This window comes from Macrosteles quadrilineatus, unplaced genomic scaffold, assembly GCF_028750875.1.
Source record: "Macrosteles quadrilineatus isolate MER2022 unplaced genomic scaffold, UCM_ALF_1.0 Scaffold_3__2_contigs__length_128488019, whole genome shotgun sequence".
NCBI lineage: Eukaryota > Metazoa > Arthropoda > Insecta > Hemiptera > Cicadellidae > Macrosteles > Macrosteles quadrilineatus.
The window spans coordinates 108439197-108454369 of NW_026542596.1; the positions used below are offsets into that span (position 1 = coordinate 108439197).

At 31.7% G+C, this 15173-nt stretch overlaps 1 protein-coding gene across 2 annotated transcripts in view; it reads right to left on the reverse strand.

Moving 5' to 3' along the window:
• LOC128991119 (transformation/transcription domain-associated protein) overlaps positions 1–5420 on the reverse strand; it is a 109520-nt gene extending 104100 nt beyond the window's left edge. For both annotated transcript variants that reach the window (XM_054413866.1, XM_054413864.1), the window contains exons 1-2: positions 5205–5420; positions 1874–2105 (exon numbers count right to left, since the gene is read on the reverse strand). In XM_054413866.1, the coding sequence (XP_054269841.1) occupies positions 1874–2017 (144 nt within the window). In that variant the 5' untranslated portion in view covers positions 2018–2105; positions 5205–5420. The remainder of the gene's footprint in view (positions 1–1873; positions 2106–5204) is intronic.
• Positions 5421–15173: the final 9753 nt, after the last annotated feature.

The window sequence follows — 15173 nt, forward strand, 5'->3', positions numbered from 1 at the left end:
AACCAGTGACAATTTAAGGTCACATGTTGCAACCAAGCCCAAAATAAGTACCTAAGCTAAATTTTTCCAATCACCTACAGAAGCAAGAAGCTCTTTGTTCCATAAAAAGTGGTGGAACGGAGCTTATTTTCCAAATGGCCCTCGATATTCAAACTTAACATTTGTTATCATAACTATTTAATTTTTATTGGGCCTGTTTATTGAAGAACGATTCGTTAAGGTTGGTTGGAAAATCTTTATTATCCCTTACAATAGTTTTTGACTGTGTTAAACCTTGAAATTTGCGTAAGGGTCCCCTCATTTTTATTAGTAACCCAATACAATGTTTAACCTAAATACAATAAAAATAAAAACAACATTCGGGGGTGAAGGCCATTGATCAAAGAACACACAGAGAGACAGAGGGTATTAGAGGGCATTTAGAAACTACTACCAATCAAATAGGGTGGGTAAAGTATTTTATACTGATTTTCTAGATGTAGGCCTACCTACCTAATATAAATTAGGACCGAAACAATAATAAATATAAATAGATGATAGGTCTAGGCTATTAAGAAACATGTTTTATTTACCACTGACCGGAAATAGTTACAGGATTTGAAGCACGGCCATTGCATGGGTGGGCGGCGGCCCGGAAGCGGCGACTTTGGTGGGCACCACAAATGTGGTACAACAATTTTAAAAGAGTTATGTTTGATGTACTTAGTGTAGAGGCATGTGAACTACTGGATTTTCGAGACAAGCCGAGCTTAGCCTACAAGCTTGAGCATTATATCAGAAAATCAAGCTCGAGACGAGCTTTCAATTGCAATGTTTTGGCTATTGCAAACCAGGTTTGCAAAAGATCGAATGCTTTTGCCGCAATGGACAAAAATAACATTTAAGTTATGTGGTCTCGGAAGACGATGATGATGTTTTCGAGATAGTGGGGGATGTTGAAAATTTCTTCGGGATCCATGATGATGATGATTACATTTTTGTTGCGGTACTGCAGGAAATATTAAAGATTTTGTTGCGATCACAAAAGACAAGGATTATGTTTCCGCGACCGTGGAAGCCGTCAGAGCGCGACCTTGGATTGTCGTCTTCAGAGGACAATCACTAAACTTCTATTAACGTAGGGTAGCCTATAGGCTATTCAGGATTTTGCCGCGATCACGGAAGACAATGATGATTTTGTGACCACGGGAGGTATTTAGGATTTTGCCTTGAGGACGATGATGATGTCTCCACTTTAGATGATGTCTCAGACAGTGACGCAACCCGCCAAGAGCATTGCTCATTGTGTGTTTGAGGGGGAGGGGACGCCTAACAACATCCCACCCTGGGCGCCAATAAACTAAGCAACAGCCCTGTTTTTAAGAATGATTCATCATAGAATGTTTGAGTGTTCTGATGTCGACTAAATGTTTCAATCATAATATTGATCGTACGGAAATGGGAATCAAAACAAACTAATTAGAATCAGCGATGTAAACTAGCTAGCAATTGTTAAATTAATATTTAAATCTAAATAAGCCATTATAATAAATTAAGCATGTGGTTTTATTATTGACGCTGTTGTATGTCAATGGTGCAAATAGATTTCTCATCCTATTGTAAAGTTTGAACTTTGTTTTGATACGTGTTTCATGTAGAAACAGGTGAGATCGCTTCTGAAAACTAAACTGACTAACTTAGGCCTAACTTCAAAGTTTTTGTAAGCAAAAAATAAAATATATAAATATTATATACCTACCTATAAAAGGGATTTAAAAATCAACTACCGGTTTTTAACAGATCAGCCTATTGTCAAATCAATGTTCATCTCAATAGCTTAGGTTTCTTTCTGATTTTAAAGAAATTATTCCAAATTAACTCAAACTAAACTCACCTCAAAGTTCTCGCTGAGTTCCTGAGCAGCCTGAAGTTTTATTTCTTCTTTGGCACCAGGGTCACCGATCGTAGTGACATAAGATTTGTACGTGTTCATCTGTGTTGTCAAGGGGTCTGTTATACTCCCTTGAGGAAGAGCCATCTTTCAGGTTAAAGCTAGATTGGCTCTCAGTCTGCCCCAAACAATTGTATTACGCTACCTAATCTCTTGCTTACATTATTACATTAAGCTGAAACATAATAATGATTTATTAAGATTGATACGATTTAGATACGATTTATTAGATACAATTTATTAAGTTTAATACTTTTCATTGAAAAACACAAAGAAAATTTAAGTGTCAACACTTTTATCTTCCAACTCCAATATTTACAGGACTGTTGGAACAGAAACAAAGTTAACTTATAGATATTTTATACCCACACTCTAAGTTAAAATATATTAATTTTTCTGTAATGATATTCCTACATGTTACAATAGGACTAGTCATTTAACCAATCTAAGCTTCTTATTTAGGTAAAATTTAAATGTAATTTTTCAATTTGTTTTAGGTACGGTAAGCTATGTGTAAAGGATGACAAGAGTCAGCCAATCATGAATTGAGTTACTATTCCTCTCCCCTGGTTTAACCAATAAATCACCAGCTAAACGGCCTCACCAGTTAACTCCCTAAACGGCCTCACCAGTTAACTCCCTAAACGGCCTCACCAGTTAACTCAATCCTTAACTTAAGATTTTGGGGAAAGTGAATCTGGGGTTAAACTAGAGTTTAAGCCACGATAGAGTTAGGCTAGCCTAAACTAGATCCCCAAAGCAGAACGTTTTCAGTAACGGACTTGGAAAAATCCAAAAATATTTTGCGGGCTTACACGGTCTAAGTTGCATGTAAATGAATCGTGTGTGACAGTTTTAATGAATGTTTGGAAATAAATAAGTTTTCAAACTCTCGTATCCGCTCAAATAGACTAAACTGTTATTTACATTGAATCGCTTAAGTAGGCATAATTCGGTTAATGTAGGTAGCCTATGCGTTACTCACGATCAATGCACCGAATAGGCCTATTGACATCGCGGGTTTTGTTCAATGTAATGTAGGCCTATGACATTTTTTAGTGTCAAGTTACCGTTTGCAGAATGGAGAATTTTCTGCGGAAAAGAAGTTGTAGACTTTATAACTTAACTTAGGTAAACTAAATATAATCCAACCTAACTTTATCTAATCTAATCTAAGTAATCTAACCCAACCTAACCTAACTTTGGTTTAACTAAAAGTCCGCCAATTTTGGCATATTGCTAACCTAAGCATCGGTTAATTAGGGTTAGGTTAGGTTAGGTTAAGTTAGGTTAGGTTAGGTAAGATTAGGTTAGGTTATGTTAGTTGAAATATAGTTAGGTTAGTTTACGTAAGATTAGGTGACGTAGATAAATTAAGTTATGTTAGGTAAGGTTAGGTTAGGTTGGCTACACCTACAACAATAATAACTTAATAACTTAACCTTACCTAACCTAACCTAACCTAGGTTTAACTAAAAATCCGCTATTTTCGACATATTGCTAACCTTAGCATTGGTTAGGTAGGGTTGGGTTAGGTTAGGTTAGGTTAGTTTAGATATAGTTAGGCCTAGGTTAGTTTACGTAAGGTTAGGTTAGGTTATATTTCAAATATTCAGGTGATTTTAGGCAAATTGATTAAAATAATAACTTAATAACTAGCCATACCTTACCTAACCTTAACTAACCTAACCTAGAACCTAACCTAACCTAACCTAACCATTGTTTAACTAATAATCCGCTATTTTCGGCATATTGCTAACCTAAGCATTGGTTAAGTAGGGTTGGGTTAGGTTAAGTTAGGTTAGGTTAAGTAAGGTTAGATTAGATTAGATAAAGTTAGGTTGGATTATATTTAGTTCTGTAGGTCTTAAGTAATAGTAAAAACACATTAAGAGTAAAATACCCATGCAAATTTTTAGCACTTTTCGCAATTTTCAAACGCGATTTTCAGGGTGAAATAGGCGTTTGCCCTAAAAGTGCCAAATGTAAAAAGTGTTCAAAATAGGCCAGATAATGGGGAAAAAACATTTTTTTCAAAATTCGTTAGAAACCGCTAAAGTCAAGAACCTACCGTGAGGGTTTTCAAAACAAAAAGGTGTTTTTCAATGCATTTAAGTTATGGATAGGCTAGTGAGTGTGATTTAGATCGTTTCTGACATCTAAAATCCACCTGATTTTCACCTCGTTTTCTAACTTTCATATCTTCGTTAGGCCTACAGATGTCACATTTAGGAGTATCAGGTAACGGTACTAAAAGTTTAACTTAATCCTTGATCTTGCATTTGAAACAGTTTTCAGGATTAAGTTACATAAAATACTATGACTAGGCCTAAATACTTGATAATTCATGGTGAAATCCTTAAAAAATTACTTGTAGCCTACAAACAAAAACAATAAAATAAACAAAAATGTAGCCTAAATTAAAACAAAAACAATGCAATAATCGATGTACCTATAGAATACTGCTATCGAAATCATGAGTACCGGTAATCGTAATATCGATTAGGCCTGATCGATATTGAAAAGGCTAATCTAGCGATATTTTCATTTGAATGAGTGTAGGACGTTAAGTAAAGTCCAGTCGAGAATGTTAAATAGTCCTTCCTGTTTCAGTTTTCGGCCACCTTAAAACGTGAATTTCTGGGCGAAATTGGCGTTTAACCCAAGAGTGCCATAAGAAAAGGTTCTTAAGCCTAAAGTTGCCTAGCCTACTTTAGGCAAGCCAAATGAACAAAAGTTTGAAGTTTGTAAAAATCGCATACCGCATCGCATAGGTAGGCCTAACCTAAATTAAGGTAGGCCTAACTTAGTTAAATTACATAACTTAATTAACTTAGCCTACCCTTTTCTTTAACACAATTGCTAACTTAGATAACTTAGGTCTTTTAGGCCTAAGTTTACCTAGGTTATTAACTTAAGATAACCTTGATATAAAAAGGGACAGGTAGGCCTAAACTTATAAACACTTAAATAGAGCTTCTAAATAAATGTTTGTCACTATCGTAAAAAAGCAAATAAACATTTTACTTGGTGTTTGACATTTCTGGGGTTAGGCTAAGGGTTGTGGCATAACCTTAATAACTAAAATACAGGCCGTCTTTGACAAGTCATGAAAATAGCCTCCCCCATTTTATATTCCAGCAGAAAAATGGCCAATAGACCTATTATTAACACATAGTTAATGTATGTTATTTTTGTCAAATCAAATAATTATCTAGACATTAAACCTCAAATTACGAGGAAGGCATTGGCTGGGACTGAAATCACTACTTACCGGTTGAACCTAGGCCTATGACTCGAAATAAACATTTCCATAATCAGCCTGCAAGTAATATAAATGCTAACGGTAGATATATAAACGATTATAATAATACACCATTACAACGTCTGTTAGTGAGAATTTCGGTAAGCTTATTCAATATCTGTATTAAAATTAGAAAAATAAACAATTAATAAACTTAAGTTACTTAGACTAGCTCGTTTATCAACATGACAATAAACAGTCTTCACGGCCGTGAAGATAGCTATCACCAGCTGTCATCCCTCCAAAGTTTCCCCCTCCACCAGACATTTGAGTTTACCCCTACGAAGTAGTCAGTGCTTTGCACAAGTAGACCTCCGAATCCCGTACTTTATATTTTCTAAAACTCTAAGCTTTAAGGGTTATAACCTATTTAATTATAAGAATGACTTTGTAATTATTAAAATGCATTAATAAAATAATATAAAAACATAAATATAAGTAATCTTGACTGGTGGTAAAAACTACGCAATAATGTGACCAATAAGAAATATGTATTTACCTTGGACGCTTGGACCTATTTAAACTGAACCAAATTTTATTATTGATTATATAAAGAAACATGATTGCTCTTAATAAGGTATGAAAATTGAAAAAAAGAGTAGGACCTTAGCGAAAAGGGCGCTGAAACCAGAAAAATGGTAAAATAATTTGACAAGATTACTATTTTTCTTATCATGACCCCGATTGATTGCACCAAATTTTATTACTGATTATACTAGTATAGATGATTAATTTTAATAAAAAAATATGATAATTGAAATTAAAGTGCAGGATGTTGGCGAAAATGGCGTCGAAAACCACGAAAACGGTCAAATAATGTGACAAATTCACAAATTCTTCGTACCATGACCTTGATTGATTGCACCATATTTTATTACTGATTGTACAAGTATATATGGTTGCTTTTAATAATAAAATATTATAATTGAAATAAAAGTGTAGGATGTTGGCGTAAAATGGCAACAAAGTCACGAAAATGGTTAAATAATGTTATACATTTAAAAATTTTTCTAACCATGACCCCGAATGATTGCACCAAATTTTATTACTGATTGTACAAGTATATATGATTGCTTTTAATAATAAAATATTATAATTGAAATAAAAGTATAGGATGTTGGCGTAAAATGGCAACAAAGTCACGAAAATGGTTAAATAATGTTATACATTTAAACATTTTTCTAACCATGACCCCGAATGATTGCACCAAATTTTATTACTGATTGTACAAGTATATATGGTTGCTTTTAATAATAAAATATAATAATTGAAATAAAAGTGTAGGATGTTGGCGTAAAATGGCACCAAAACCACGAAAATGGTCAAATAATGTGACACATTCACAAATTATTTTTACCATTACCCCGAATGATTGCACCAAATTTTATTATTGATTGTACTAGTATAGATGATTGCTTTTAATAATAAAATATAATAATTGAAATAAAAGTGTAGGATGTTGGCGTAAAATGGCAACAAAGTCACGAAAATAGTTAAATTAAATGTTATACATTTAAGATTTTTTCTAACCATGACCCCGAATGATTGCACCAAATTTTATTACTGATTGTACAAGTATATATGGTTGCTTTTAATAATAAAATATAATAATTGAAATAAAAGTGTAGGATGTTGGCGTAAAATGGCACCGAAACCACGAAAATGGTCAAATAATGTGACACATTCACAAATTATTTTTACCACTACCCCGAATGATTGCACCAAATTTTATTACTGATTGTACAAGTATATATGGTTGCTTTTAATAATAAAATATAATAATTGAAATAAAAGTGTAGGATGTTGGCGTAAAATGGCACCAAAGTAATGAAAATGGTTAAGAAATGTTATACATTTAAGATTTTTTCTTACAATGACCCCGAATGATTGCACCAAATTTTATTACTGATTGTACAAGTATATATGGTTGCTTTTAATAATAAAATATTATAATTAAAATAAAAGTGTAGGATGTTGGCGTAAAATGGCAACAAATTCACGAAAATGGTTAAATAATGTTATACATTTAAGATTTTTTCTTACCATGACCCAGATTGATTGCACCAAATTTTATTACTGATTATACTAGTATATATGGTTGCTTTTAATAATAAAATATAATAATTGAAATAAAAGTGTAGGATGTTGGCGTAAAATGGCACCAAAGTCACGAATATTGTCAAATAATGTTATACATTTAAGATTTTTTCTTACCATGACCCAGATTGATTGCACCAAATTTTATTACTGATTATACTAGTATATATGGTTGCTTTTAATAATAAAATATAATAATTGAAATAAAAGTGTAGGATGTTGGCGTAAAATGGCATCGAAACCACGAAAATGGTCAAATAATGTGACACATTCACAAATTATTTTTACCACTACCCCGAATGATTGCACCAAATTTTATTATTGATTGTACTAGTATAGATGATTGCTTTTAATAATAAAATATAATAATTGAAATAAAAGTGTAGGATGTTGGCGTAAAATGGCACCGAAACCACGAAAATGGTCAAATAATGTGACACATTCACAAATTATTTTTACCACTACCCCGAATGATTGCACCAAATTTTATTATTGATTGTACTAGTATAGATGATTGCTTTTAATAATAAAATATAATAATTGAAATAAAAGTGTAGGATGTTGGCGTAAAATGGCAACAAATTCACGAAAATAGTTAAATTAAATGTTATACATTTAAGATTTTTTCTAACCATGACCCCGAATGATTGCACCAAATTTTATTACTGATTGTACAAGTATATATGGTTGCTTTTAATAATAAAATATAATAATTGAAATAAAAGTGTAGGATGTTGGCGTAAAATGGCACCGAAACCACGAAAATGGTCAAATAATGTGACACATTCACAAATTATCTTTACCACTACCCCGAATGATTGCACCAAATTTTATTATTGATTGTACTAGTATAGATGATTGCTTTTAATAATAAAATATAATAATTGAAATAAAAGTGTAGGATGTTGGCGTAAAATGGCACCGAAACCACGAAAATGGTCAAATAATGTGACACATTCACAAATTATTTTTACCATTACCCCGAATGATTGCACCAAATTTTATTATTGATTGTACTAGTATAGATGATTGCTTTTAATAATAAAATATAATAATTGAAATAAAAGTGTAGGATGTTGGCGTAAAATGGCATCGAAACCACGAAAATGGTCAAATAATGTGACACATTCACAAATTATTTTTACCACTACCCCGAATGATTGCACCAAATTTTATTATTGATTGTACTAGTATAGATGATTGCTTTTAATAATAAAATATAATAATTGAAATAAAAGTGTAGGATGTTGGCGTAAAATGGCAACAAATTCACGAAAATAGTTAAATTAAATGTTATACATTTAAGATTTTTTCTAACCATGACCCCGAATGATTGCACCAAATTTTATTACTGATTGTACAAGTATATATGGTTGCTTTTAATAATAAAATATAATAATTGAAATAAAAGTGTAGGATGTTGGCGTAAAATGGCACCGAAACCACGAAAATGGTCAAATAATGTGACACATTCACAAATTGTTTTTACCATTACCCCGAATGATTGCACCAAATTTTATTATTGATTGTACTAGTATAGATGATTGCTTTTAATAATAAAATATAATAATTGAAATAAAAGTGTAGGATGTTGGCGTAAAATGGCAACAAAGTCAAGAAAATAGTTAAATTAAATGTTATTCATTTAAGATTTTTTCTAACCATGACCCCGAATGATTGCACCAAATTTTATTACTGATTGTACAAGTATATATGGTTGCTTTTAATAATAAAATATAATAATTGAAATAAAAGTGTAGGATGTTGGCGTAAAATGGCACCAAAGTAATGAAAATGGTTAAGAAATGTTATACATTTAAGATTTTTTCTTACAATGACCCCGAATGATTGCACCAAATTTTATTACTGATTGTACAAGTATATATGGTTGCTTTTAATAATAAAATATTATAATTGAAATAAAAGTTTAGGATGTTGGCGTAAAATGGCAACAAATTCACGAAAATGGTTAAATAATGTTATACATTTAAGATTTTTTCTTACCATGACCCAGATTGATTGCACCAAATTTTATTACTGATTATACTAGTATATATGGTTGCTTTTAATAATAAAATATAATAATTGAAATAAAAGTGTAGGATGTTGGCGTAAAATGGCACCAAAGTCACGAATATTGTCAAATAATGTTATACATTTAAGATTTTTTCTTACCATGACCCAGATTGATTGCACCAAATTTTATTACTGATTATACTAGTATATATGGTTGCTTTTAATAATAAAATATAATAATTGAAATAAAAGTGTAGGATGTTGGCGTAAAATGGCATCGAAACCACGAAAATGGTCAAATAATGTGACACATTCACAAATTATTTTTACCACTACCCCGAATGATTGCACCAAATTTTATTATTGATTGTACTAGTATAGATGATTGCTTTTAATAATAAAATATAATAATTGAAATAAAAGTGTAGGATGTTGGCGTAAAATGGCACCGAAACCACGAAAATGGTCAAATAATGTGACACATTCACAAATTATTTTTACCACTACCCCGAATGATTGCACCAAATTTTATTATTGATTGTACTAGTATAGATGATTGCTTTTAATAATAAAATATAATAATTGAAATAAAAGTGTAGGATGTTGGCGTAAAATGGCACTGAAACCACGAAAATGGTCAAATAATGTGACACATTCACAAATTATTTTTACCATTACCCCGAATGATTGCACCAAATTTTATTATTGTTAATTTTGTTTAAAGAAACTGAATTGATAAATGTGTAATTTGAAAAATGCTTTTGGGCTGTAATGCAGGGTTCTGTTGCATTAAAAAAATATGCAACATGACGCGGTCCCCACCCCGCAGCATATATTTATATATTTTTTTTTTATTAAAAGCAATCATTTATACAAGTATAATCAATAATAAAATTTGGTGCAATCATTCGGGGTAATGGTAAAAATAATTTGTAAATGTGTCGCATTATTTGACCATTTTCGTGGTTTCGGTGCCATTTTACGCCAACATCCTACACTTTTATTTCAATTATAATATTTTATTATTAAAAGCAATCATCTATACTAGTACAATCAATAATAAAATTTGGTGCAATCATTCGGGGTAATGGTAAAAATAATTTGTGAATGTGTCACATTATTTGACCATTTTCGTGGTTTTGTTGCCATTTTACGCCAACATCCTACACTTTTATTTCAATTATAATATTTTATTATTAAAAGCAATCATATATACTTGTACAATCAGTAATAAAATTTGGTGCAATCATTCGGAGTCATTGTAAGAAAAAATCTTAAATGTATAACATTTCTTAACCATTTTCATTACTTTGGTGCCATTTTACGCCAACATCCTACACTTTTATTTCAATTATTATATTTTATCATTAAAAACAACCATATATACTTGTACAATCAGTAATAAAATATGGTGCAATCAATCAAGGTCATGGTAAAAATAATTTGTGAATGTGTCACATTATTTGACCATTTTCGTGGTTTCGGTGCCATTTTACGCCAACATTCTACACTTTTATTTCAATTATTATATTTTATTATTAAAAGCAACCATATATACTAGTATAATCAGTAATAAAATTTGGTGCAATCAATCTGGGTCATGATAAGAAAAAATCTTAAATGTATAACATTATTTGACAATATTCGTGACTTTGGTGCCATTTTACGCCAACATCCTACACTTTTATTTCAATTATTATATTTTATTATTAAAAGCAACCATATATACTAGTATAATCAGTAATAAAATTTGGTGCAATCAATCTGGGTCATGGTAAGAAAAAATCTTAAATGTATAACATTATTTGACCATTTTCGTGGTTTCGGTGCCATTTTACGCCAACATCCTACACTTTTATTTCAATTATTATATTTTATTATTAAAAGCAATTATCTATACTAGTTCAATCAATAATAAAATTTGGTGCAATTATTCGGGGTAATGGTAAAAATAAGTTGTGAATGTGTCACATTATTTGACCATTTTCGTGGTTTCGGTGCCATTTTACGCCAACATTCTACACTTTTATTTCAATTATTATATTTTATTATTAAAAGCAACCATATATACTTGTACAATCAGTAATAAAATTTGGTGCAATCATTCGGGGTCATGGTTAGAAAAATTTTTAAATGTATAACATTATTTAACCATTTTCGTGACTTTGGTGCCATTTTACGCCAACATCCTACACTTTTATTTCAATTATTATATTTTATTATTAAAAGCAACCATATATACTAGTATAATCAGTAATAAAATTTGGTGCAATCAATCTGGGTCATGGTAAGAAAAAATCTTAAATGTATAACATTAGTTAACCATTTTCGTGACTTTGTTGCCATTTTACGCCAACATCCTACATTTTTATTTCAATTATAATATTTTATTATTAAAAGCAACCATATATACTTGTACAATCAGTAATAACATTTGGTGCAATCATTCGGGGTAATGGTAAAAATAATTTGTGAATGTGTCACATTATTTGACCGTTTTCGTGACTTTGGTGCCATTTTACGCCAACATCCTACACTTTTATTTCAATTATTATATTTTATTATTAAAAGCAACCATATATACTAGTATAATCAGTAATAAAATTTGGTGCAATCAATCTGGGTCATGGTAAGAAAAAATCTTAAATGTATAACATTATTTGACCATTTTCGTGACTTTGGTGCCATTTTACGCCAACATCCTACACTTTTATTTCAATTATTATATTTTATTATTAAAAGCAATCATCTATACTTGTACAATCAGTAATAAAATTTGGTGCAATCAATCAAGGTCATGGTAAAAATAATTTGTAAATGTGGCACATTATTTGACCATTTTTGTGGTTTTGGTACCATTTTATGCAAACATCCTACACTTTTATTCCAATAATTATATTTTATTATTAAAAGCAATCATCTGTACAAGTACAATCAGTAATAACATTTGGTGCAATCAATCGGAGTCATGGTAAGAAAAAAATCTTGAATGTGAAATATTATTTTACCATTTGGTAGTTTTCGACACCATTTTCGCCAACATCTTATACTTTTATTCCAATTATTATGTTTTATTATTAAAAGCAGTCTTTATTCCAATTATTATGTTTTATTATTAAAAGCAGTCATTTACACTAGTACAATCAGTAATCTAATTTTGTTCAATCAAACAGGGCCAAGGTAAGAAAATTATGAATGTTGGTCATAGTGTAATGAAATAATAAACCACTGTATTTGTGTTTTTTTAACAGCATTTTTTCCTAAAGATCCTTCACTTTTTAAATTTACATATTTTTTTATAAGAATAATCCTGTATACTTGTACAATGTGTAATAACAGTAGGTGCAATCAATCAGTAGCAAGGTGAGGTTCGTGGTCTATTCTCATAATAACAGACTATCTATCTTGGGGCCAGGGTGACGGAGTGGGGGAGCCGCCGCAACTGCTTGGCGACAGCTGGTGACAGCTATCTTCACGGCCGTACAGTCTTCTTCTTTTCGTTTCGTTTCACGAATTAATGATAGATACGACGATTCTGTTCGAATCGGGAACGGGATTGGAATCGGGATCGGAATGATCGGATTCAAGAACACCCAAAATTCAAAAACAAAAACATGTAGCAAGCTGCAAAATCAATGTAGGGTAACCAATTGAATAAATACCCCCGCCGCAGCAAACCTGCAGACTAAACGAATTTCCATTAACCTGATTAGATTTACACTAAAATGCCTCTATTACCATATTACCAAAGCTGCGTTATTGACCAGCATAGCTGGATAAACTGTGTCAATTTTTAAATATAAATATAAATTATTTACAACAAAAAAATAAATACTTGTATCTTTCAAGGAAACAAATTTGAAAGTTTCAAAAAATAAAATAAAAACTTGGCGGGTGACTACGGAGGTGATGTGCACTCTACCTTGTCTTCAAAATACTCTCACATGGAGTAGTAGGCTCTTTGAAGAAGCCTATCTCGTACACTGAGCTAAAATTATAACTGGAGGTAGCACTGCCATGGCAGAAGTCTGTCAAAAGCGTGTCGCTGATTTTGTTAGGTTGGTATAGCAGTAAGTTTTCTTATCATAGCAACGACATGGCTTCTTATAACTAGGTTGGTATAGCAGTGAGTATTTTTGTCATACTTGAATACTTTTAATACTTTAATAATTTTCTTTGAAATGGCGACCATACAAAGTAGGTATTTTAAGCCAAGTATAATAATAGTTATAGCAATAATGGCTTCTTATGACACCAGACTCACGCAAACATGGCGGCTGGCGACACGCATCTTTGACATTCAGTGCTACCTCCAGTTAGAATTATAGCTCAGTGATCTCGTACAACCCTGGCAAACGTTTTTTTCGGAAGACTGCTGATCTCTGGGGGGAGCTTGTTGAACAACTTCCAAGAAAAGGCAGGAAATCGGCGCTATAAAAATATTACGTTTATTTCCTATTTAAATAGAATTATTTTAACGAGTACTTAGGTTTGCTGCAACAGGGAGGGTAAAATTATTGTTTTTGTAAAATGTTAATAGTTTAGTAAGAAATGAAAGTATTTTCAAAATTCGATCAAAATACTGTATGTCCATAAACAAGCAAACTGCAACAGTTGACTTATTCTCCATAAGAATAACATGGGAATTTTAAATTTACTTTTTTTTTAATTTTCTCTGTAACCATTAGCCGCACAACAACGCTTCAATATACTAAATTATTTGTTTTTTTTAAGGTCTACAAAAGGGTTTGGAAATAAATTTTAAAATTTTGTGTTTTTATAGACAACAATATGAAAAACCAATTTTTACCCCATAAAACCCCATATAAAACCCCGTTCCCATAGTCCGATCATGCTGGTTCGCGAACTTGTTTGAATAAATGTAGGTTTACACGTTTATATCAAATTTAATCAAAATCGGATTATTTTTGCTCGAGTTATCGCGCTAACGGACACACATATATATATATATATATATATATATATATATATATATATATATATGAATTTGAACGGATGGTGTTTTTGGCCTCTTGGGACAAACGAAAAAAAAATCGGTCCCGGGTCCAGGACTTACCATGAGTACTACAGTAATAGCTTATTCCCTATATGGGAAATTCGCTAAAACACAGACTAACCAACACAAGGAGTATTTTAGATTTTAGCTTTTGTTTTTTAGAGGTGCCTTTATTTCTCGATGTTTTAAGTTTGTATCACTAATGCGCATTTCACTACAGGTTGTATCTTCTTCAGATATCTAAAGTCACCTCTACAAAACAAAAGGTTAGGATTTAATTAACTATAAATATTGTGGATGAGGTACAAAACATAGGTGATACGGTGATACGATGCTAAGGTGGCTGAAATAATGACAACCGGTGTTAAGAGTTTGGAATTATGATGGATGTAATAAATATGAATTCTAATAACTTTATCAAGGGGGAGCGAGCTGGCGTAGTGGCTAGAGCGCGGGACTTCGGTCTGTGATGTCCCGGGTTCGATCCCCGCCAAGTCACCAATGGATTTTATCTAAGTGATAATGCCGCAACCCCTAGGTCTAGCCTGAAGTAATATGAAAAACAATCCCAGGCTCGTGCCTAGCGTCCTAGGACAAAAAAAAAAAATAACTTTATCAGAATTCATTCAATTCAAAGTACTGTACTTTAAAATAAAATAACTTGATGTTAAGGGGCGATCCCTATGTGTGTCAACAATTATTTAATCAATGGTATTAGGGAAGAGTATTATTTTTAGTCCTTTTTATCTTTAACTATGGTTGGTACACTGCCAGGAAAAGAAGTACTTTGTCGTCTGGTAGTTAAGACA